Source organism: Apodemus sylvaticus, chromosome 11, assembly GCF_947179515.1.
Source record: "Apodemus sylvaticus chromosome 11, mApoSyl1.1, whole genome shotgun sequence".
Classification (NCBI taxonomy): domain Eukaryota; kingdom Metazoa; phylum Chordata; class Mammalia; order Rodentia; family Muridae; genus Apodemus; species Apodemus sylvaticus.
Window position 1 is genome coordinate 67,025,197 of NC_067482.1, and position 25,381 is coordinate 67,050,577.

The following is a 25,381-nucleotide window of genomic DNA, read 5'->3' on the forward strand; positions in this document are numbered from 1 at the left end:
GTTGACAGGGATTTTGTTTTTGTTTGTTTGCTTGTTTGGAAGTTTCCAAAGAACAGACAGCTGATTGGTGGGAAATTTAGGTCATCCATCTTTTTTAAGTCTGTCTTTGAGATGTGGTAAATGCCATGAAGAGATTAAAAAATGCCCCATCTCTTCAGCTTGTACATATGCCAGGAAGCCTTTTCTCTCTCCTTTAGTCTCAGTGGAAGCTATTCCTTATAGGAAAAGTTCCAAAAGTGCTTCCCTATAGAGGGAAATGTCCCTGCCTGTATCACTGGCCACAACATAGTTAAAAACTATGAGGGAGTCCTGACATTTTAAAGTTAAAGGTGACTTTAAAGACAATATACCTGCCTATAGGTTAATGGTAAATTTTCTTTAAGAATTTGTTTACATCAGTTTTGCTTTTAATCTAGAAAAGATAAATCTTGTTAGACTGCCATGTGGAAACTTGCCAAATATTAGGTACTTACATCTGAATCTAACCAAGGATATTTCACATGCAAATTTATAGCCAGTCTTAGGATTTTAAAACTTGGGCAAAAGGCCTTGGCAAAACATCTCTCTGTTTCCCTGAAATACAGCAGGAAGGCAGGAAAGAAATGCGTACTCTGATGCTCGGTCAGCTTCTGAGGCAAGCCGGCTAGCAGACAAGGAGGAAGGAGATGGAGGGCATGGAACCAGATTTAAACCATTAGCTAGGGAAACAAGCTAGGTTTGGTGGCAGGGCAGAGACCATCTGACTGGTGTCAGTCACACCAGTGAAAGCACACCAAGGCCTGAGAGGATGCCCAAAGCTCTCTCAGGGCACACAGCTGTTTAGTTCCCAAGAAATCAATTACCTGTAGTTATCCTGGCAGGCAAATGTCATATTCCTTTTCTGCACAATCACCTTCAGCTCATTTAGGGAGGAGCTCGAACATGAGTTACTAGCGAAGACAAAATTCAAACAGTAAGATTTTTCATACTCTGAGTGCCCTACTGACTCTTGAAGCAGCACTGAGTAGAGGTGAGGCAGACATCCACCTCTGGGGATGGTCATCAGGACCAAAGGTGTGGAAGCAGTCTCTGTCCTTTGTGGAGACAGAATTTAGAGACTATTAACAAGGGCTGAGTGTGTCAGCTCCATTTATTTGCTAAGCCAGGCTCTTCCCAATGTGCTCCTGTGACCTCGGATTCCTTCTGCAGGCTGATTCACAGGCTATCACTCCGCTACAAAGCAGCAACATACCTGGAAGCCCCTTCGAGGTCATGCATCACCCAAGCCTGTAGTTTATGAACCTTATTTGGGTCCAGATTAAAGACTTCCACACTTCCAAAGGTGCTAAACCAGAAGAGATAAAGAACATTACTGACCTCAAATCAACGTGTAGGGCATCCATACCTCCTGTTACAATCCAGCCTGCTGGACACCATTGACCAGATCCTACCTTGCTTCCCACTGATCCTCATTCAACATGACTCTTGGTGACTAGATTTTCAAGATAAGCATTTTAACTATACGCCAATGCTGACTGATACATTAAAAAAAATAAAATTAAAAACACTTGCTGGTCAAAGAGTAGCATTACCAGAGAGCTAGTTAGAAATAGAGAATCTCTATTCAACAACATCCTTCTAGAATCTTCCTTGCAAGTGTGGTCAGCTACCCCTCCTGAGGCAAGGACTTGGGTCTCAATATCAGATAAGATTTTTGAACACTAGCACTTTCACCCAAATCCTACAGAAAAAGAGGGTCCGAAGAAGCCATATTAATGTGGCTTTGTAATATTAAATACTAAAACAGAATAAAGGAATGATTAATTGAGGATATCTACAGTACACAGAGAAAATTAATATGTGTTCTCATTCTCAGAAGCATTCTTATCAGAGAATGATTAGAGAGCAAGATCATGGTCATGAAATGACCAAGACAAAAAGGAAGCCAGAGACGGAAGGCTTGAGTATGGGCCGACTCAGTCCTGAGTATTAAATGAAAAAAAAAAAAAGCTAATTCGTATTCGTATTGGGGAGTTTTCAATAGGCATAGAGCACAGCATGGTTCACACTTTATCTCAGTTTATCTCTATAGCATCTTCAACCTATCACTTATGTATACAGGGACTCACAGAGGCTAGATGCCTGTCCAAGGTTACATATAGTATGACCTCTGGTGTCCTTAGCATTAAATCACTATAGGGCTTTGCTGACAACACTGCCAGAAGAGGAAGAAGGTCAGAGCCCAGCATGGTTTCTGATGTTTCAATGATACCTCTACTACTGATGTAGGATTCCTGCTCTTCACAGAAGAGAGCCATTACTCCTGAATGGTGAGGATGCTAACAGGGAGAAGGGGAGAGGCAGGGTAGACAGTCTGGATGAAAATGCAGGGGGAAGAAAGCTGATAAAATTATGTGAGGCCTCAAAAAGTCAAGGATAATGCCTGGAAACCTGCAATGGCCTTTAGGAACCTTGGAGGATCTTAGATGAACCAGACCAAACATTGACCCAGAAAGAAGAGAATACAGAAGCTTTATCCTGTTAAAAGCTCAGCTCTTCAGCACTGATGTTGAAGGGAGTTTTCAGAATCTATAGTTGAGGCAGCAAGCAAACTAGAGCCAGGGCACACTGGACAAGCTTGAAGCAAGGTTGTGGTTGAGCCATTCCACAAACAGACTGGAAAGATAAGGGGCATGCCTGGGAAAACTCCTATGGGTCATACACTATCTGGACTGGAGTCTCCTGTCTCCTGCCCTTGGATGCAGTTTAAAGTGACCTTCCTGCTAACAAAAATAAACTGCCCTCCTACATTGCTGATGGCCCGATCTGCACGTATGCCAAAAAAACCCACCCTGCGCACCAGAGTCCCCCGCCAATGTTTGAATCAGCAAATCATGTGTAACCGTGCCAAAACCCCCTTACTTTTCCTATATAAACCCCTAACTTTCGAGCCTCAGGGTCGACTCCACTGTCTCTTGTGTGAGATACGTGTCGATCCAGAGCTCTGATAATAAACTACCTCATGCATTTGCATCAAGTCGGTCTCTCGTGTTTCCTTGGGTGTATGTTATCCTGAGAATGGAGTGGGGGTCTCCCCAAAAGGAGGTCCTACAATGTGAAACACGGAAAGCACATCCTTTCTAGAAATGCCATGTCTGATAGGAGACTATGGTAACTGTGATAATCTAATCCTTGCACAAAGAAACAAAAACAAGTACCTGTTTTTGTAAAATGGCTCAGTGAGGGACCCATTGAGCATCACTTGGACCACACCACAGGCATCCTCTGCAAACTTAAAAAAGAAGTCGATCAGCCAGGCCGGGCCGGGTGTTGACGTGTACCTTTGATCCCAGCACTTGGGAGGCAAAGGCAGGTGGATGGATCTCTGCTAATTTGATGTCAGCCCTGGCCTACAAAGTGAGGTTAATGACATTCAAAACTATACAAAGAAACCCTTTCAAAAGCCAAAACCAAAAACAAGAAGAAGAGGAAGAGGAGGAGGAGGTACTGGTGGTAGAGGAAAAGGTGGCAGAGGAGGAGGAGATGGAGGAGGAGAAAGAGGAGGAGGAGGCGTAGGAAAAAGTTCATCATTATTCTCCAGAAATTCCATCCAAAGAGTACTTAGTACTAACCAGAGAGGGAGAGAGAATAGCCTCCGTGGTTCTAGTACAAGAACGGTGAATCTATCCAACAGTCTAAGCCATCGGGAGAATTCACTTTGCATGAGTTCTTGCTGCAGCCATGGTAATCTGCATGAATGAAAGCACTTGCTTGCTGTCATGTACTGTAGATGCTACATCTTATGTAGCAGAAGCAAGGTGGACAGTTTGGGGCTTAGGGAGATGGAACATTGTAGAAAGGGAAGCCCAGGTAAGAGGCAGTGATCCTGAAGTTCTAAAAAGTCACAAAGGGCGTGCAAGGGGGTTGGGGGTGGGGGCTGGAGGGCGGGTGCTTGAACAAATGAACATGATTGAGCAAGGAGTTTTATTTCTTCATGCAACCAACTTTCAGCTGGGAGGTCTGCTAAGCACTGGAGGTCACCATGTGAACAGAGTACTGTCCAGCTTCCGTTGGAGACAGACCTCTGGGATTTGGGTCTCCGTCCACCACATCTGTGTATATTACCTAATGATATTTCATTGTAATGGTGGGTTGAACAGCTTTCGCCATCAGTATGAAGAGCTTTGTGAGAACAAAGAACTTGGATTCCCGTGTGCTTCTAGAACCTTCAGTACTTTATACCTTCTGCATGGCACAGGGTAGGTTTTACTCAGTAAAATTCCAGGGATGAAAAGGCTGGCAGGAAAAAGGAAGATACTCTGTAGAGACTAGGAAAGAACAAGAAAGTGCCATACAGGGGACAGAACCCATGTCCCAAAGAGTAGATGGGACTTCACTGGTGAAGCTATGACTGGAAGGGGCCCCTGGTTTAGAAGAACAGTAGTTTGTGGGGGAAATTGCAGTGTGTATTGAATAATCAGTTCATTGATGGCCATGTATTTTATTAAAGTCCAGAAACCTGGACTTTATTCTGCAGGTGACTTCTAGACTATGGATATATTCGAAGCTGAATTATGAAGTCCAGTCCTAATCCTTATGATTGTGATTAATCATTAAGCATTGACTCAGTAGAGTCCTGGACCCTACAAATGAGAATTCTCATGAGTCCTCTGACACAAAGTACACATTGGCTCCATTGGCCTCAAGGTCACACAACTTAGCAACAAGGTGATTTGGGGATTCAAACCTATAAGAAGAACCATCCTTATTGTCAAAAAGAGGGACTAGTTTGTCTTCTTCCAAGAGATCCTAGAACAAGGCACACAGTGTCTCAGAAGCCAGGGTGCTTTCAATCACCCTCACCACTGGAGTCTTAGTACCAAAGGTTGAGATGGAGATACAAGGAAGCATTTAGTTTATATAAAATATGAACTGCTGTAGAAGGTTTCAGAAATGATGTGGCTGTAACACATATCCCAAAGTGATAACATAAGTGGAAAACATTCTCTGTAAAAGCAAGCAAACAAAAATACACAGTGGCTTTTCAAAGCATGCAGTAAGTATTCAACAAACATTTGTTGGGTGGATTGGCTCCACTACTTATTTGAATGCAGCAATAATTATCTAAAATAGGTATATGTTGATTTCCATTTGATGAAGATGAAATGAGAAAATTGTGGTCAGAATGTCTAAATAAATTGGGTTTGGGGGTTAGAAAGATGATTTAGCAGTTAAGGACACTGAGAGATCTTACAGAGGACCAGGGTTCAAATCCTAGTACCCATATGGCAGCTCACATATGGTTGTAACTCCAAGATATGACACTCTCACATAGACATACATGCAGGCAAAACACAAGTGCACATAAAATAATGGTAAGTAAATTTTAAAAAGTATTTTTAAAAGAAGCCATGATATTGATGGTGTTTCATATGGTTGTTGTGAGGATAGAGTTCTTAGCTCCTGCAAAGAGTTAGACACATATCAAGTGGTCTACAAAAGCAGATTATTAAGACTGTTCCAGAAATCAAATCAATACCTGGGTCCGAAGACCAAGCCAAGCCTAGCATCCTGGTAGACGTGGCCAGTGAGTGTTATCCTCTCATTGGGTATAGAGATTCTTCCCCTGAGCTTCCAAAGCTTTCCTGAGTGTTCTGAAGTTTTGTGGGAAAATCTTCTGACAAGTTTACCTTTTATACTTTCACACCTAAAATGATCTGTATCCCCCAAAAGGTCCAAAAGTCAACCCATCGTGGATTAGACAGTATCTTCAGTCAAAACTCTCAAATTTAACTATTTGGGACTTACCTTTTGGGAAATCACTTTCCAGAACACAGAAATAGGGTTGTTGGGACAGTTTTCACTCCAATGTGGGCAAGAGTCATAGTTCATATCTAAAACACATTGTTTATAGAAAATAGTTAAGCGGAAAAGGAAATGTACCTTTGGGCTTCGTTCTTGGCTGTCCAATCCCAGTGGGAGCGCTTTCCAACAGCATCTGTGCCAAGACAGAGGCTGGAGAATGTACACAGCTCAACCCAATTTAACTAAGTGTCCCCTGAATTCCTTCCAACTCCTTACCTCCCCGTCCAGATCCCAGACAGGAACACTGTGATGGGTTTTGACTCACCGTTCTGGGAAATGGCAACAAAAGTGCACCCTAAAGACACTGGCCCCTGTCACTCCCCTGGAGTCCAGAAACACTTAGGGAGAAGGCCAGGCCTTTTCGGGAAGAAACACTTTGCCCAGATGGTCCTCTGATTCCTGGCAATTCTCTCTTATGGAGAGTTTCCTTCTTAACCTCCATAAATTTGGGGGCTCAGGTGGTCTCAGGCTTCCTATAGCCAACCCGACCAAAACAGATTAAGTCCTTAGTGTGATGCAAAGTATAGAGAGTTGATATATGGTTTCTATGACACTTTTCTCAAGATTATCTGCCTTTATATATATATATATATATATGTATATATGTATATATATATGTATATATGTATATATGTATATATGTATATATGTATATATGTATATATGTATATAAACATTTACTGAAGGTTAGGTTTTGGAGATAGAGGGTTGAATCAGGTAGGAGCCCTGCCTCATAGGACATGTGATGTAGTGAAGTCAAATAATCAGAGACAGATTAACTTTGGTTGTACCCTATTACCAGAAAAAAAAAATTCAGGTTGAAATTTGCTTTGAAGAAGAATCTTTGTCTTCAGACAGACTCTAAAGAGAAGGCACCTTATGCAGATGGTATGTGCAGAGGCAAAGAGCACATGAACTTTGTTCAGAAAAGGGCATGGAGAAGGGAATGAGAAGGGGAGGCATCTGAAACACAGAGGTCAGGTCTTTAGACCATTAGCCTAGGGTCAAAAGAGAGATTGTTAGGTTTTAGAGGGAGATCGACATAATCATCACTCTATGAAAACCTCAATGGTATCAGATGGAAACTGACCTAGGAGGGTAAAGAATGACCAATAAAACCTTATAGCATTCCCAGCAGGAAGGAGAGGGTGTTAGTGTGCTAGAAGGCAGTGTGAGGGGAGACGCAGAGATGGCTTTCTAGGCAAATAGATCATCATTGTCAATGAAGGGGAAAGAACGAGATCACCTTAAGATGGTACTCAAAGCTGTCCATGTTAAATAGCTCACATATCACAATCAGTTCAGTATGTCTATTCATATCCAAGCATTACACTATACATATATGTGAATATCAATTAAGTATATATTTATATTAAATATATAATTTCAACTTCAATATATCATATATTATATTAAATATATATAATTTCAAAAACTTAATATTGGAGTTATATTCAAGAATACATAATGTATATATATATATATATATATATATATATATATATATATATATATATATACACACACACACACACACACATATATAAAGGTTAAGGAAGAGATTTCTTGACAAAAGTGAGAAAGAGGAAGAGGATGTGGAGAGGGAGGACAGAAGGGAGGAGGAAAGTGGAAGAGACAGGAAAAGGTAAGAACTGGAAGGAGGTAGAGAGGGAAAGTGAGGGAGAAACTGGGTTTGGGGATGTCTTACCTCAACAGCCTTATAAAGTAGCACTGTGGCTTGATACAGTGTGCCTCACCAATGCTCTCACTAAGCTTAATGCCCTGTTGCAATGTGTTTTGTTGAAGGGGCCGCTAAACCGATTTGGGTTCATGAGGGAATTTACCCCATGGATGGATTACAGACTTTCTTGGGAGACTGGGAAATGGGACTGGGTTGGCAATCACAAAAAAGACTAACACATGACTCTGGCTTTTTTCACTCTCTCTTGCTTCCCCTCTTATGGTGATGTTTCCTCTGCATGTGTACCTATCCCTCAGAGATCAACCCTAACCCCCAAAGCTGATATTTCAAGAGGACAGAGATGTGTTTTGTTTTATTAGAGGCCAACTTGTCACTAAGGTCACTGAGCATTAGAGTATATGCCTACTGAGCTTTCAAGTTCCCTTGTCCAGCTCAAAGCTCCATTCACATTCACATTCACTCTGAGCCATCCCAGGCGGTTCAGATCCTTACCGGAAGTACTGGGATCTCCACACCACCTGAGATCATCAGCAATGTAGCCCAGCAGCGTGTCCTCCAGGGTGAACATCTTCCCCTGGATCGAAGTATACTGATGGGCCAGGTGTTTGGATTTGCTCCAAAAGAGAGTCTGAGAAAAAACAAAACCACAACTTAGTAGGTCCAAAAATAAATCTAAGGGCTAGAGATGTGGGTCAGCAGTAGATTTGAATGATAATGCACACGAGGCTCTGGGTTCCATCCCCAGCACTACAATATATACATACATACATACATACATACATACATACATACATACATACGTACATACATATGTATGTACATACATACATACGTACGTACATACATACATACGTACATACATACATACACACACACAACATACACAACACATGCACCACACACAAACACACACAAACACACCTTTTATAAATAAAAATAAAATAGAAGCCATCAGAGTAAATGACAAGCACTAAGATAAAGCCAGTTTTGTTATTGTCTACCACAGACCTCCTCTGTTCAGAGCACTGTACTGATATTCCTGAGGGAACAGCCACAGAAATCTCCAGCTCACTAACCACAGGATGAGAACGGATAACTGTGAATGGGTTTGGGGGCTTCACTTAGTCTCAGACATGTGAAATTTTGTTTTGAACACAGGCTTGGTAAGAGTTGTACCTGGTGGTAGACCTTTCCCAGTATACTCAAAGACCTGAACACTGGGTTCCTCTGACTCCAAGTCCCCTTCTGTTTACATTTCAGCTGGTCACTTTAAAGCCTCTTATCCTTAGGCAACTTCTTTTCATCTAAACTCCACAAGCCTGAGCTGCCCCACATACCCCAATACCTGCTATGCTCCTCCATATGATGGCTCTGAAGAGCTAAGAAGATGTAAGAAAGAAAATGGCTTTTCTAATGGAACTTCGCCTTGTGTTGCTGTCCCCCCCACCCCATCATTATAAGAAGCCAGGGGAAAGGGTCCATAATTATAAATGTCTGGGCCACTTTTGTTTGTGTGGAATGGAACGGACATTAGATTCTGTCTTTCCTCTGTGTCTCCATCTCTCTCTTAGCTGCCTTCCCCAGATGTCCCAAACTATGATAGTACATCAGTTCTCCAAAGTCCCACCACTACCAATATGACCCCACCAGCCATATCAAATGATGCCTAATGCCAAGGTCTCCTCTCTGGATCCTAATGTTGGTCCTGGGAAGTCTTCCCTTTGGCTTTTATTCCCAATTTTGAAAAGAATAACTTGCCCTCATTACCTTGTTACATGGTATGGTCTGAGTGACCAGTTTAGTAAGTGGTGCATAGTCTTCTCTTGTGATGTTGCAAGGATTCTTGGAAACAAATGCTCTTTTGAATGTACTCAGTATCTTCTTGCAGTCCTGATCTCTATAAGATGAAAGACCGAAAACAGATTTTTAAAAATTTTTTGAAGAGTCTGGAGAGATAGCTCATGGTGGCTCCCAACTGCATGTTTAGTTTCCAGAGCTGACACCTTCATCTGGCTTCCACAGTCACTGCACATACATGGTGCATGAACATATATACAGACAAAGCAGCTCTACATATAAAATAAATATAAAATAAAAATAAATCTTAGGAACTGAAGAAATAGCTCAACAGTTAAAAGCACTAGTTGCTCTTCCAGAGGACCCAGGTTCTATTCCCAGCACCCACATGGCAGCTCACAACAGTCTATGACTCCAATTCCAGGGAATACGACACACTTACACAGAGACATGCAGGCAAAACACCAATGCACATAAGCTAAAAAGAAAAGGAAAAAGATATAGACATTTAAAAAGTCTTTAAAATAGTTTTGGAACATAGCAACAAGAAATACTCTTTGTCTAGAATCATATACTCAGGGGCAGTAAGTTCTTGACACCATCCTATCAGCTGTGTACAACATTCCTGTGAGATAGAAATTACCTGAGGCTGAGGCTCAGTGAGATTAAAATGACCCAAGCATCTAATAACATTAGATAGAAAATATGAAGACAACCAGTGTTTTCTGTCTCATACTAAGACCTTGTATAAAATCACTTAAGGTTTCTTAGTGCCCTTAGTAAGGGCAATGTTTCAAAATAGCTAGCAGAGAGAACCAGATTTTCCCAACACACAGAAGTCATGAACGCCCAAGGCGATAGAACTGCCTATCACTTTGATCATTATACAGTATGTACATAGACTGAAATGCTACATTGTGCTCATAAATATGTCCAGTTACTCTGTGTTGATTAAAACTTTAAGTAAGTAGGGTCACTGCATCATCAGTCTGCAGTCATAGCCTTCCACCAACCCCCAACCCCAGGAAGTTCTGACCCTGGTTCTGGTTAAGAATCAGTGGATACAAATGAAAATGTGAAAGGGTCAATGGAGTTTCTTTCCAAAGTCTAGGCAGAGTAGGTTAAGTTCATCAGCACCTGCCTTTGAAAACTAGGCCAGGAAACCATTAGTGCCCTCTCTTTCCATACCTTTTACATACATAAAAAGAAAAAGTTATGACATCATGTACTTTAGTGTCAATCAAAATTTATAGGGTACCATCACAGGCAATTGAGAAAATAGACATTTGGCAGCTCCTTGGCTTTTAGGGTTTATGTTTTAATCCCGGTAATTAATGCAGTGGCCCTCTCAAGAATTCTCTGTTCTAAATCCCAGCCATCATAAAAACCTCCTCTACTTTCCCCTTTGGAGCATCTTCAGGACTTGAGACAGAAGAAGACGGAAGAAGGAGAGAACATCTTCCAGTTTGAAAAGAGCCTGGTGGGAAAGAGAAGTTATCTTGCACTGAGAACCTACCACACGCCAGATGTTTTCATCAGCGAACTCTTATTTAAGTGCTGAAACTCACATCCTTCACAAATTATTTATTATGCTTCTCTTAGGTCTTACATTCCAGTTCAGGAAATAATAAAGATTCAAGAAACTAACTGGAGGAGGGTTGTCTGTTTAGGAGAGGAGACCACAGTAGTACTCTTGAACATGACTTGGAAGAGTTGATTCTAGTTGTAAGACTTGGTAATTTGCAAAGAATAACAAAAACATCTTATATACGTTATAAATACTGTTTTTTAAATTAAAAAAAATTATTTGTCCTCTGTGAATTTCACACCATGCACTCCACACCCACACATCTCCCTGCAACCCCCCCCCAAAAAAAGATAAAATGATTTCAAATGATATAAAAAAAAATCTTGCTGCAGAAGTTGCGATGTGTCATGGTATATCCCACAGTATACTCTTTTGTCCACACATCTTTTCTTGCAAATGTTCATTGCAATAAGTCATTGATTGGGCTTTCTTAAAGCCTCTAGCTCTGTCACACCACCAATACTGGATCCTCCCTGGGACCGCTCTCAGTTATCCTGTTGTTGCCCTGTGGTGTCATGGAGATCCCACAGCTCTGGATCTGCAGGACTGGCCTCTTCATTTGTTCCAGCAGTTCACAGATGGGGTGGATGTTCCAGCAGGTCAACTCAGAGCCCTGGATCTGGGCCTAGGTGGAAGTTGAGTTGGTCAACTCACCAGCTCTCCCATGCCTACACTACTGGGACCAATCCTCCTACCTTGACCAAGCAAGGGCTAGGTCCAGTTCTCCTGCTCATGCACCCTCTGGCCGCTCACTCTTGCCCTCATCACCAGGACCAGGGGATGAGGTGTGGGGCTGCTCTCCTGAATGCTGCAACTGGTGAGGGACATGGCATCGGCTCTTCAATTGGGGCCAGCTCTTCAACATCCACACCACCAGAGTCAGCTTTCCCATGATGCCCAGGTAAGGGGCAAAGTCAGCATTGTATAGTGCTTGGACATCGACATGGCTCAAGCCAGTGATACCCCTGACCTTTGGTGTTAACTCTGGCCACAGATATCAAGGGGAGGGGGAAGAGGAGTCTGACATGAGCTTCTGAAACATTAAAGCCCACTTCCAGGGACACGCCCTCAATAAAGCCACACTTCCCAGTCATTCCTAAACAGGTCAACTGGGAACCAAAAATTCAAATATTTAACCCTATGGGGGCATTCCCACTCAAACCCCACATACTATGTATTATATTTCCTCCCGTTTGAAGGCTGAACAATATTCCACTGTATAACACTATCACTTTGTCTAGTCATCAATCAATGGGCACATAGGTTGTTTCATTCCTTTGTTGCATATTTTCGGGGAGGGGGATGCCATAAGTCTTACATGTCCAGGATGCTCCAACAATAAGGCATTTCTGTCCTTGCTGTATATCCCTCATCCTGAAGCCCAAGGATGTGAAATATGGGGCAAGGAAGGAGTCCTAGGGACCGCACCCAAAGGGACTGAGACCACAATTGGAACCTCTGGTCTAGACATTAATGAATAATATTGGGGCACAGAAGAGTACAAAGACCCATGACAGTTGTGATGCCTTCATGTGTGTGTATGCTAGGCAGAAGTTTCACAAAAAGCCTCTGTCAGCCTCTAGACTTGCTGAAACAAAGATTTTTCTGGTGAAGAAGAATCTTAGTCTGAGGGCAGATTTTTAATTTGCTTTCCAAAATGGAGTCCTACAGTCTTGGTCCAGAGTAAGGTAGTCCACACCTCCTCTTTTCTACTCCTCTGCTCCTGCCAACACACTTGAGCTTCACTCGATCCTGTCCTCACCACCGCAAATCACTAATTCTCACGCCTTCCCTCTCCTCTGAGTTATTCAGGGTTGGTTGATCCCAGGTAGCCAAAGGCAGAAAGCAGCAACAGAGGAAAGGCCAGACAGTCGCGACCATCCCAACACTCCTGTGAGTCAAATACTGCCCACAATGCCAACGACTCGTGCTTGCTTCAAAAGCTCACACTGGCCAGTGAGGAGGACTCCATGTCTCCTACTTAGAAGAGAGCTCTGAGCGGCTTACCTTGTCCAAGGTCAATTAGCCAGCTCCAGAACTGCCTTGCAGGCCAGATGCTGCTGTCTTTGCTAGATAATGCTGCCCCCTACAGGAAAATTCAAACTATGCACCTATGTTTCAAATAAGAGTTGCTTCTAGAAAAACAAAAACAAAAAACCACAAAAACAAAACAAAACAAAACAAAAAAACCCCATGGTTCTAAGTCTCAGGAGATGTTCAAGATTAGAACTGAACAGTTATGTCTGGATGCTGGAATAATATGAGCAGGGAAGAAAAATGTAATGTCTGTGCTGAGGGGAAGCATATATATATATATATGTATATATATATATATATATATAATTGTTAAATCCAGTTATTATTATTAGTAGTAGTAGATGTAGCAGTAGTAAATTTTCTCTCATATATTGCATCCCCTCCCTCCTCTTCTCCTAGGCCTTCCCACCTCCCCGCTTCCATTCCTCCTCCATTTCCCTTCCAAAAAGGGCAGACCTCCCAGGGATATCAACCAAACATGGTATATCAAGTTGTAGTAAGACTAAGCACGTCCCCTCAAATTAAGACTGGATGAAGTGACCTAGTGGGAGGAAAAGGGCCCCCAAAGCAGGCAAAAAAGTCAGAGACAAGCCCTGCTCCCACTGTTAGGAGTCCCACAAGAAGATCAGGCTATATAACCATAAGTATATGCCGAGGACCTAGGTTAGACCTAAGCAGGCTCCCTGATCACTCCTTCAGTCTCTGTGAGCTACTACCAGCCCAGATTAGTTGATTCTGTTAGGGGTTTTTTTTTTGGGTGGGGGTTTCCTTGTCCCCTTGGACTCTTACAATCTTTCCTCCCCCCTCTTCTACAGGATCCCCTGAGCTCTGCCTAATGCTTGGTTGTGAGTCTCTGCATCTGTTTCTATCAGCTACTAGATGGAGCCTCTCTCCTCCTTCATACAAGTATAGCATAATATCATTTATCGATTTTTTTTGCTGGCTCTATCTAAGTCTCTGGGCCATCCAGCCTATGGTTCCCAGCCCTCCAGGCAGTGTCAGGCGTGGGATTCCTCTCGTAGCGTAGGTCTGAAGCTGGACCAGTCATTGGTTGGCCATTCTCACAATTTCTGTGCTACCTCTACTCAGCACCTCTTGTAGGCAAGACAAATCGTAGGTTGAAGGCTGGGTTGGCGTCCCAATCCCTCCACTGGAAGTCTTGCCTGGTTATAGGAGATAGCTGGTTCAGATTCTAATATACCCCCCTCACTAGAAGTTATAGCTAGGGTCACTCTCGTAGATTCCTGGGAGTTTCCATTGTACTAGGTCTCTATCTCAACCCCAAAATGCTCCTCCCCCCCATTTCAGTTGTCTCTCCCAGTACTGTCTCCCTTCATCTTCTCCCCAACCTCATCCTGTTCCCATGCCTACCATATCTCCAGTTCATCTTCAATATTTATTCTATTTCCCCTTCCGGGGGGAGATTCATGAATCACACGCCTTGAACCCTCTTTGTTACTTAGTCTTTCTGTCGCTGTGGATTATAGCATGATTATCCTTTACAGCTATGCATCCATTTATAAGTCAGTACATTCTATGTATGTCTTTCTGGGTCTGTAAACCCAGCTTTTATATTGATGGCCTTCACTGGGTACGTCGCTGTCACCACTCCCACAAGAACCGCATTTCTACTTTTATAATGTACCACTCCTGTGGGAGGCTTCCACACCCTAAACCTTCCCCTTCCTTCCCCTTCAACACATCTGGCTCTTGAGAGATAGAGACACACAGGCTATGAACTTTCCAACCAGCTTATCCTCCAGGTCAAGCTGTCTCTGCTCAAAGAAAGTAAGCAGGTTCGGGGACCAGCTTGAGTCTTGAGGCCACTGCAGCTTGTATTTAAAGTAGAGACTGCCACCTTGTGGGAGAAGTAGGTGATCGGCAAGATGCAAAGAAGACATGCGGATCTTCTAAACAAGGTCTTTAAATAAGAAAATTCTTGAGGTTGAAGGTGTCCCTAGAAACAGCTAAATCACATATCTGAAAAACACTTAGTAAGAGAGGAAAAAGGAGGGGGACAGGATCAGGTGTGGGAGGAGACGGGGGAGATGTACCTCTAGAGGGTCAGGAAATTGAACAGAGGTGTGTAGTAATGTGAGATGGAGAACTAGGGGTAACCAACAGAAAGACACCAGGAAAGCAAGATGCTCCAGGACCCACTGGGGATGACATTTGCTGAACTACCCAGCAAAGGGGAGAGAGGACAAGTAGAGGCCATATCAAGAGGCCTGGGCCCCGGTTGAGGGATGGGGCCATCTGGCCTTCTCAACAGTTTTAGCCCAGAATTGCCCTGTCTAAAGGAAATACAGGGACAAAGAGTGGAGCAGAGACTGAAGGAAAGGGCACCCAGAGACTTTCCCACATGGGGAATCTATCCCATACGCAGCCACCAAACCTAGACACTATTGCTGATGCCAAGAAACGCTTGCTGACAGGAGCCTGATATAGTTGTCTCTTGATACGCTCTGCCAGAGCATTCCCAATACAGATGTGGATGCTCACAACCAACCATTGGACTGAGCTGGGGGACCCCAATGGAGGAGTTAGGGGAAGGACTGAAGGAGCTGAAGGGGTTTTCTACCCAATAGGAAGAACAACAATATCAACCAAACAGATCGACCAGAGTTCCCAGGGACTAAACCACCAACCAAAGAATATACATGGAAGGGCACAGGGTTCCAGCTGCATATGTAGCAGAGGATGGCCCTGTTGGGCATCACTGGGAGGGGAGGCCCTTGGTCCTGTTAAAGCTTGATGTCCCAGCTTAGGGGAATTGCTAGGGCAGTGAGGCAGGAGTGGGTGGGTGGGTATGTGAGCACCCTCATAGAGGCAGGTGGGAGGGGATGGGATAGGTGGTTTGCAAAGGGGAAACCAGGAAGGGGGATAACATTTGAAATGTAAATAAATAAAATAACCAATAAAAAATTTTTTAAAGAAAAAGAAAAACACCTAGTTAAATTGTGCCATGTGTTAGGTACAGAGGATAAACCTGAGTACAAGAAGAAAAAAAATCTATGAAAGTTGTGGAACATGCTAGAACGTTACAACTTCTGTATGAAAATAGGGAGAAATGGCTAGGATAAGAGTGGTAGGGGAGGGCAGCAAACAGTGTTTAACATTATATATGGGATGGGGAATTAGATGACACTGAGCAAAGAACTTAAGGGAGACGACCGTAGAGAGGTAACCTCCAAAGGAGTAATGTTCTGACTAGAAGGCCCTAGCATCTGATGTGTTAACAAGAAACCAATTGGCTGGAGCAAAGCAAGCGAGAAGGAGATGCTGGAAACTAAGGAAGAAAGGCAAATTTGACCTTCATCATGGACTTTTATCTTTCATGGCATTAGGGCCAACAGAACACTTTGTACACAGGAAGTAGGAGATAGCGGAATGTCCTTTGTAGACTGTGATCTGAAGGAAGCAGAGATGAGAGCGGATAGATCAGTTCTCCTAACAAAGAGCCGACTGTAAGCCATCGAGGAGGAAGGGAAGATTTAAGTCAAGATAGGAAAAAAGTAGCCAAGAATGGTAGTGTACACCTTTGTTTAATCCCATAAGGCCTGGCTGGTCTACAGAGCAAGTTCCAGGACAGCCAGGGCTACACAGAGAAACCCTGTCCCCAAAAATGAAGAAAGAGAGGAAGGAGGAAGAAGAAGAAAGGAAGGAATTGGAGGAAGAGGGATGAGAAGGGGAGAAGAAAGGAAGAGGAGGGGGGAGGAAGAGGAAAAAGGAGAAGAAAGAGGAGGAAGAGGTGAGGAGAAAAAGGGAAAGTAAGATGGAAAGGAGACTAGAGTGGAGTTCACTGTGGATTTCCAGTGAGTATGTGTGAATATATGGTGTTAGAAAAATTATAGGGCCAGTAACTAGAAGGACAAAGTGGCCATCAACTGGAAGAGAGTTTCCAGCAGAAGTCGCCTTGACCATGGGTTCCATTTGGAATGCTGGGGCTATAGGACATCCAAAGGAAGTAATAGTGAAATGGGGTTGTGACAGGGACAAAGAAGAGACGATGATGAGCTCAGTAGAAGTAATGGAGAATGAAACACGGACACCTGCAAAAAGCAAAAAGGAAGGCTATGACAAATGCTAAGTAAACACAACATGTCACACTGAAGGAAGTGCTCGACAGTGACAGATCCTCCTGATATGCCAAGGGAGAGAAAGACTGAGACGAGACCTTTGAAATATTGGGAAGGAAGCTGTGCCAAGCTCTGCAAGCTTTCCACATGGAATGGGGGATCTATTTTTCTTCCATTTATGTCAAATACTGTATCTTGAGAATTTATTTGGGAGAACACTGCCTTCACTTAAATATAGTATAAATATGCAATGAAGAAAGCATCAGGTCCGAATCTATCTTCCGTGCCCTCATTTTTCTTGCTTAGTTCAACACTTAGCCTGTTCTCTCTTAGGATAATAACCAAGCTTATTTATCAGTCCTAAGTTTGGCTGGAAAATTTCCAGAAAGTATAAATCAGAAGCATCAAAAATTTTAGGCTTAGTCATTCTGTGACAGTCATTTGTAATCTCTTTAAATTCCTGTATCCTCTAAAAACCTATTTATCATTTTCTCTTAAAAGTTCCCAATGTCACATATGCAAATGTATAGAATATACTTATAATACATGAGTACAATATAACTTGATATTTTCTATGTGGAAGAGATCACATCCTAAGCAACGAGTCCAGAAAGATTCTCTTTCCTCTTTTTTTCTTGCTTTTGAGGCAGGCTTTCATGTAGCCCATGCTGGCCATGAACTCAACATGTAGCTGAGGACAATCTTGAACTTCTGATTCTCCTGCCTCAACCTCCCAAATGTTGGGATTCCACCACATCAAGTTTTATGAAGTGCTAAATAAAGATCAACCCGCAGCTTAGCACACATTAGGTAAGCACTCTACTGGCACAGCTACAGCCCAGCCCGAGTCTTGCTCTTTGCACAACACCATCTCAGGAACGACCCTTTGGCAGGAGCTGGGTACTTTTCTGTGAGTAGTATCCTAGTGACCATCCCTTTCCACTGGATACTGTCTCCTAAAGGCTTTCCGAACTCTTAACGTCACCACACAGTTTTGAGCACAAGCTCTTGGGCAATATACTCAAACTATGTCTAACCCTTCCAAAAAGTTATTCTTTAAAACTATAGCCTTACCTTTAAAATTATCCCAGCACCATTCAAAACAGTTTTGTGGTTTCTACAAAAAGTTAGGCATCCATCTACCATTTAGTCCAGTTCTTTATTTCTGGATAGCCTCTCTTTCCAAATGAAACTATATGACCATATATTAATTTATACAATAATGTCCAGAGCACTTTCATTCAACATATTCAAAATATGAATATAGCCAAATGTTTATCAGCCAATAAATGAATAAAAAGATTATCATATACACATACAGTTGACTTAGTAATAAAAAGAATCCAACCTTTAAAATAAAATATTTACATATGTATGTGTAAATGCAAGTGTGGCATATGTGTTAGTGAAGTGGATACACGTGTGCAGCTGGAAGAGCTTTTGTACAGGCTCACAGAGGCTCAGGGAAGACAAGATGCCCCACTCTGTCACTCTGTGCCTTATTCCTTTGAGACAGGGTCTCTCACTGGACTGGAGCTAAGCTAATGACCAGCGGACCTCAGTGAAGCCCGGATGCTACCCCCCACAGCTCTGAATAGGTACATGCAACTGTAGGGCAAGTGGGGTATGCCACCAGAAGGGCATAAGAACTGGTGAGGTGAAGTGAGCTTAAACCTCAGGAATCTCAAAGATCTGAGACAGCAGGAACGAAGCTGTTCCCTGTCTCTGAACCTGCTCTGGAACACAGAACCACAACACCTGACTGAGAAGGCCTGGGATAGTCAGTCACATAACGCAGCACTGTGAGTCCTTCCCCCATGCAATCAGAGCATCCCCCACGTCTCAAACTGAGCCAATAGGAAACATTTACTCCCACCTCCCAAATCCCACTCCACTCCCTAAGGCTCATATAGTCCCTGTCCGCATCGAAGAAAATGCACAAGTTATTTCACTGAGGATCATCTGAGAGTGGCTGTCTTCACTGAGCTGTGACTCTCGGGAAGAGCTTTTTCTCTGGAAGGAAGCATTCATCAGATTGTTGGCTCTTGGATCCGCCCCTAGGCTAGGCTCTCACAGGCCGCAGGGTTCACATCAGCTCACACCATCACTGCTGCTGCTTTTGAGGACTCAGGGACCCCTGCTACCTGCCCTGCGCAGACTGCCCATCTCTCTTTACCCTCTTTTAAGAGCTGCGATACTCCCAGCATTCCCGAACCAGAGTCTTGTGGCACCTCTTTGTCCCAGGATCTGTTTCCCACTCCTCGGTCTGACTTCTGATCACACGCAACCACATCTATCTTCTCACACAGGTCCTGGAATCTGAACTCAAATGAACAGGGAGTGGCATTACTAACCCCACCCCCCAAGGTCAAATGTTCAACAAATAGCACTCATACAGTTGATTACACAGCTGAGTGTGGGAATGAAATCATTTTCCTAGTACCACCAAACACAAGGACGCATGCCAGATGGCTTAACTGTGGAAAGTAGTAGTTACGACTTTTAAACCCATTGTTTTCATAATGTCTCGTTAAAAAAAAAAAAAATCGATTCTCAAGTAAGACACAAAGGCACACACATAAGAGAAAATATAATTTCAATGACTTTTAGATTGTCAGGATGAAGGGTGCGATAAAGTTAAGAATAAAGCCCCAAACTGAGAGAACAAGTTTGTCAACTGTATAACTGGCAAGAGATTAGAAAGTTGAACAAATAAACAAAAAAGACTGTTCAGCAGTACGATGGGCAAAGCATAAGAAGTTGCAATGATCAGTGAATGCATAAAGGGTGATCAGTTGACCTAAATGATGAGTGGGTGTCACGGTTCCAAAGACTACTCAGAGAGATCATGCAAGGAGACTTGATTCTGCAGGATTGGAGAGCAAATCCCAGTGTTGTATCCACATGTGACGTGGCAGGCATGGTCTCCTCCTTCACTCCTCTCCTCTGTTTAGACAGCATGTCTCCACTGAAGATTTCAAAATATCCAACGCTTCTTGAACCACCTCCTTAAACCTCGAGTTAGCCAACGAAATTTAAGAAGGCAGAAGAGTGAAGAAAGGATTCTTGGAAAGACATTGTTATCTGGTGAGAGGAGCCCCAAAATAAATGCCAGTCTCCCTGATCTCTTTAACTCTAGATGTGATTATATGAGCACACAGTGGTTAGAATTGCCACAGCCATTTTTTTGACAAAGGTTTGACGATAAAAGATACTGCAGGAGATGAGAGAAACGGAGAAGAAACAGAGAGGAACAGAGAAGAAACAGAAACAGAGAGCCTGGCTCCCACTGAGCTGCTAAGCTGACCCTGGAGTCACCTCACTTCTGGATATCTCATTATATAGATATTTTACATCTGTCACTTAAAGCCTGTTTTGAGTCTGCATTTAATATAGCCCCAAACCATTTAATTGGCATACCCAGTGTGGTGGGTTGAATTATGTTCTCACAAAGATGTTACTTGGAAACAATATATTGGCAGAATTCTCTCTCTCTCTCTCTCTCCTCTCTCCTCTCTCTCTCTGCTAAGCACATTTAGTGTGGCTTGAGACTAAATTATTTCAGTGATGATCACTTTGTATTAAGTGATCAATTAGGGGACTCATTCAAGGAAGAGGTGAATTCTTCCAAGGAGGCCATCAGTTGGAGAGGAATATTAGAGAAAGATCATAGAGGTTGAAAGGAGGAAAGAAAAGAAAGTGATGTAATTATATTTGAAAATTTTTGATAAAAATAAAAAAAAAATTAAACTGCTAAAACCACCTTTGTAGGGGATCGATTTTATATGAAGTCACTGAGGCATTTCCACAGTCCATATGACTGGGCTGATGTAAAAAGGGAGACTTTGGGGCTGAGGAGATGGCTCAGTGGGTAAAATGTGTGCTGTAAGCTTGAGGACCTGAGTTCAAATCCTCAGAATTCATGTAAAAGGCACAGTTGCATATGGGGAGCAGAGGTGAGTGTTCCTCACCCTCAGCGGCCCCCCAGTGTAGCCAAAACCACAGGTTCAGGGAAGGACCTTATCTCACAATAAAATGGAGAGCAAGAGAGAAGATGACCGGTGTTTTCCTCTAGCCATACAGACACACATGCACATGTACACACACATACGCATGCACATGCACACACACATGCACTTGAGAACTCTCAAGAGTGCGCACACATGGACTCATGCAGACACACATGGTCATGAGTACAAAAAACACCCCCTCCACACACACACGGGCATGCACATGCAGAATCACACACACACACACACACACACACACACACAGAGAGAGAGAGAGAGAGAGAGAGAGAGAGAGAGAGAGAGAGAGAGAGAGAGAGAGGAAAAGTCGATTATAAAGACAGACATGTATATACAGAGAGAATATGTCTGCCAGAGAACTTCTTGCAGACAAGAATGTCTAAAAATCCCAAGAACTGGGAGAAGGGCATGGGACAGAGTCCCTCACAGCCTACAGAAGCCACCCCATCAGCTATCTCCAGTTTTGACTTCCAAAATTCTGGACTGTCAGGTAGTAAATTTCTACTGTTGAAGCAGGTGTTCAGTAAGTGCCTGTTGTGGCAGTTCTAGCAAAGTAAAAGCCAGTGGGCAAAACTGGGGCACATCCTATGACTCATATCGTGCATAGATAAATGCCACCAGGATTGTAAGATATACTCCACTAGGGAAAAAAGCAAAACGGTTAATTCCACAGAATGAAAGTGTGCAAGGAACAGCTGGAGCCAGCATCTTCTCTTCTGATCAGAGTGCTGATCAGAAAGACAGGGACACCTGCAAGAGGCAGGGTGTGAGAGACAGGAGCATGCCCTGTGTCAAAAAGAGAACAGCCCCATGAAGAGAAATGGGGATTTGTTTGTTTGTTTGTTTGTTTTTAACTTGGCAAATTTGCTCTTAGGATTCTATTTTAAACACACACACATACACACACACACACACACACACACACACACATTTATCTTAAGCATTGCTTAGGAAATATTGCAAATATGAAAGCACTGCAAATGTCCCTGGGGGAATGTAGAGGACAGTAACTGTATCAGCTGTAGGTCCAGTTAACTGAAAATGAGGCCCAGCTGTGGTCACCCACAAGCCCACTGTTGGATGTGGGGGAAGAGGGAAGTGAGGAAAGGCATTGAAAACAAGATCATACAGATGGAAACACTTCTAGAAAGCTGTGAGAGAAACAAACAGCAGGATTAATCTCTGAGGAAAGCGGAAAGAAGTTAAGGGAGGTATTTTTGGAACCATTCGTCTGTAACTGGCTACTTCTTTAAAAACAGAAAGCTGTGACACAATATAGCAATTTCTATTGTAGTACTGAACAAAAAACAGATGCTCCCGACATTCCATGGACATCTCAGTGTGCTTTAGTCATTATGTAACTTTCTTACCTTTAAGAAATTGACAAAAGGAACTGGTTGGGAATGAGGATGGAGAAGAACTCCTTCGGTGTGAAGAATGAGGAAACGTTAGCTTGGGTAAATGGAAAGTACATGGTGCTCAGCTGGGAATTGATCTGTTCAGCCCTGGGGAGTCCAGAATGTCTTTCAAAGGGATCCAGCAAGAATGCAGTTCCCAAAATACAATCCACTGTCCTTGCTTAAGCCTCAGGATCTCCTTGTGACTTTAAATCTCTACCAATTGTCTGTTTTCTGCCTCTGGCCTTGAAGAACTCCCAAGGAGTGTTCACCAGTTTAAATACCCTGAGAGGTAATTCAGCTTACTCCCAGGATCCAAGATGATCAGTTTTACAATGAATTTCATATGAAGTGCCAAAGACAGAAATTACTTTGTAATATTTGGTTGCTAGTTATGAGAAAGGGGGGGGGGGGGGAAAGAGAGAGAGAGAGAGAGAGAGAGAGAGAGAGAGAGATGAACAATGCCAAGGAGAATCTGGGTGATAGCCTTGAAGTGTGTATCTTGAGTGAAGCCTTTTCTGTTATTAGACTAATAACATCAATAGATTCTAGGATCACTGTGCTGGTTAGTTTTTGTCAACTTGGTCACACAGTTCTGTCAACAAGCTACACATACCTGGAAGAGGGAAAATTAAGTGAGGAATTGTATCTATTAGACTGATCTGTGTGCATATCCGTGGGGCATTTTCTTGGTTGCTGGTTGATGTGAGAGGGCCCAGATCACTGTGGCCAGGGCCACCCTTGGCTGGTGAGCTTGGGCTATGTGAGAAAGACAGCAGAGCCAGCTGCAGAGAACAAACCAGTGAGCGGGGCTCCTCAAGCGTTCTGCTTCGTGTCCTGCCTTGGTGTAGCTCTGCTAGGTCCTGCCTCCTTCAGTAATGGAGGGTGGCATGGAGAATCAACTATTCCCTTTTTATCTCTAAGTTGTTTTTGATCATGGTGTTTATCATAGCAACAGCAAGCAAATCGGGACGATAATAAATGAAGGTCACCTTCTCCCAGTGTGTACACCATGTCTGACACATTCTGGTGAGAAGGAGAAAACACCATAGCAACTCAAAAGTTTTCCATTACAAAATATTTTAACTGAATCCTTTTTTTAAAAAAAGATTATATTATGTATATGAATACCCTACAGCTGTCAGACACACCAGAAGAGGGCATCAGATCCCACTACAGATGATTGTGAGCCACCATGTGGTTGCTGGGAATTGAGCTCAGGACCTCTGGAAGAGCAGTCAATGCTCTTAACCACCGAGCCATCTCTCCAGCCCTTTAACTGCATTCTTAAAGCTACTGAATGCCAAAGCTGTCTGTTTAAGCAGGTGTAGATTGCACTTGAACATCACTTTCAACTTTATGGATTTTTAAAATTTTTAAATCCACTGTTCAGGATTCCAAATGGGGATTAATTGGTTCCTCATTTTGTATTTTAAAATTTTAAGCAAGTATTCTATATTGGACATGCTTTCATTGCTAGAAAAAAAAATAGTGATTAAAAGGACGTTTCCTGCTGGTTGACTCTCGATATTCTGACCTCAGTTGTCACTCGTGTTTCTTCATGGCCTCCTGCACAGTGGCCATTATGGTAAAATGGTCTCCTTATTTCCATCCATACCAGTGTGTGAATGCAGGCAGCCACTCTCCCCTTTCTGACCCTTCCTAGCACATGTGCACAGGAAACCCATTCTTCATCTCTCACTCTGTTTCCTGTTTTGTTGTGTTTGGTTTTTTTTTTTTTTTCTCAACACCTTAAATCTATTCTTGTCACCACTTCTCGTTTAAGAAGACGGATTGTTTTGATATTCTGTCCTGATTAATTTCTAAGTAGTTTCTCAAAGAACAGGCATCATAGCTAATCAGTTCTGGAGTCATTTTTACTAGAAAACTATCTCCTAGTCCACACAGTTTCGGCAAAATAAACCTTCTGCTCTCCAAGCTGCTTGGGCTGTTGTGTTTACCCCAGCAGCAGAAAGCAGCCGAGGATAAACATATTTTCATTCCTCCCACGGGGGTGTGCCATCAACTGTAAAAGATTCACACACCCCTGAAGCACAGGCAGGAACTTCTGTTTCGGCCTCCTTGGATGTGTATCTCGCTTTCTGTAAATATGTTTACACTTTGAATTATTAGTTATATAATTTCCTTAAATGTTATGTAAGTAAATTAGGTAGGTGACAAATTAAAAACTACCTTTCCAATGAAAATTATGTGATTTTGGTAAATGATGACAATGTGTCAGACCATTGGGAAAAAAATGCTTCATTTGACACTGGCATGATAATTATAACGACCACAAGACATTATGTATCTCTGGAGGCATGATTTCTCAGTCTACTTAGAAGACCCTGTCTCTCCAATATCAAACCCCCCCCCATTTCTTCCATTTTGCATATTATTTCCACCGTTACCCAATTGTGTTCTTCCCAGAAAAAAATTCAGATGCAAGATGACTGTGACTTGGATAGTGACAGATGTGGTAGGAAGTGAACATACTCAGGACATTTGGGATGGGGGAAAGCCTCCAGATAACCAGGATGGCCTTAAACCACGCTCCCCCTGATCCTCCATGATGGGATGATCACATACACCCATAGCAGCCTAGACAGATTTTGATAGTAGAACACTTTTGATTTAATGTGTGTATTTGAAATGTGAAAGAAAAAAGGAGAAGAGAGAAGTGATACCACGATTTTTAAGTTGAGCTACTGGAAAATGAATTGCTGTTTTAAACAAGGAGAGAACAGAGTGGAACAAATTGTGAAAGGCACCAGGGATTTGGATTTGAAGAAATGAGTTTTGTAATAACTGACGTCCAAGTGCAGATTTTTCAATAGGAAGTTGGGTTGTGCCAGTCCTGGGGTGTTAAAGTTTTGGGTGAAGCTATAAATTTGGAAGCAGATAGTATA

The 25,381-nt window shown here is 42.7% G+C and overlaps 1 protein-coding gene across 1 annotated transcript in view; it reads right to left on the bottom strand.

Moving 5' to 3' along the window:
- The window catches only part of Cd38 (CD38 molecule), a 39,973-nt gene that overhangs the window by 1,314 nt on the left and 13,278 nt on the right, over nucleotides 1–25,381 (bottom strand). Inside the window, exons 2-7 of the mRNA XM_052198518.1 lie at nucleotides 9,314–9,443; nucleotides 8,039–8,174; nucleotides 5,788–5,873; nucleotides 3,198–3,271; nucleotides 1,232–1,324; nucleotides 843–929 (exon numbers count right to left, since the gene is read on the bottom strand). Of these exons, the coding sequence (XP_052054478.1) occupies nucleotides 843–929; nucleotides 1,232–1,324; nucleotides 3,198–3,271; nucleotides 5,788–5,873; nucleotides 8,039–8,174; nucleotides 9,314–9,443 (606 nt within the window). The remainder of the gene's footprint in view (nucleotides 1–842; nucleotides 930–1,231; nucleotides 1,325–3,197; nucleotides 3,272–5,787; nucleotides 5,874–8,038; nucleotides 8,175–9,313; nucleotides 9,444–25,381) is intronic.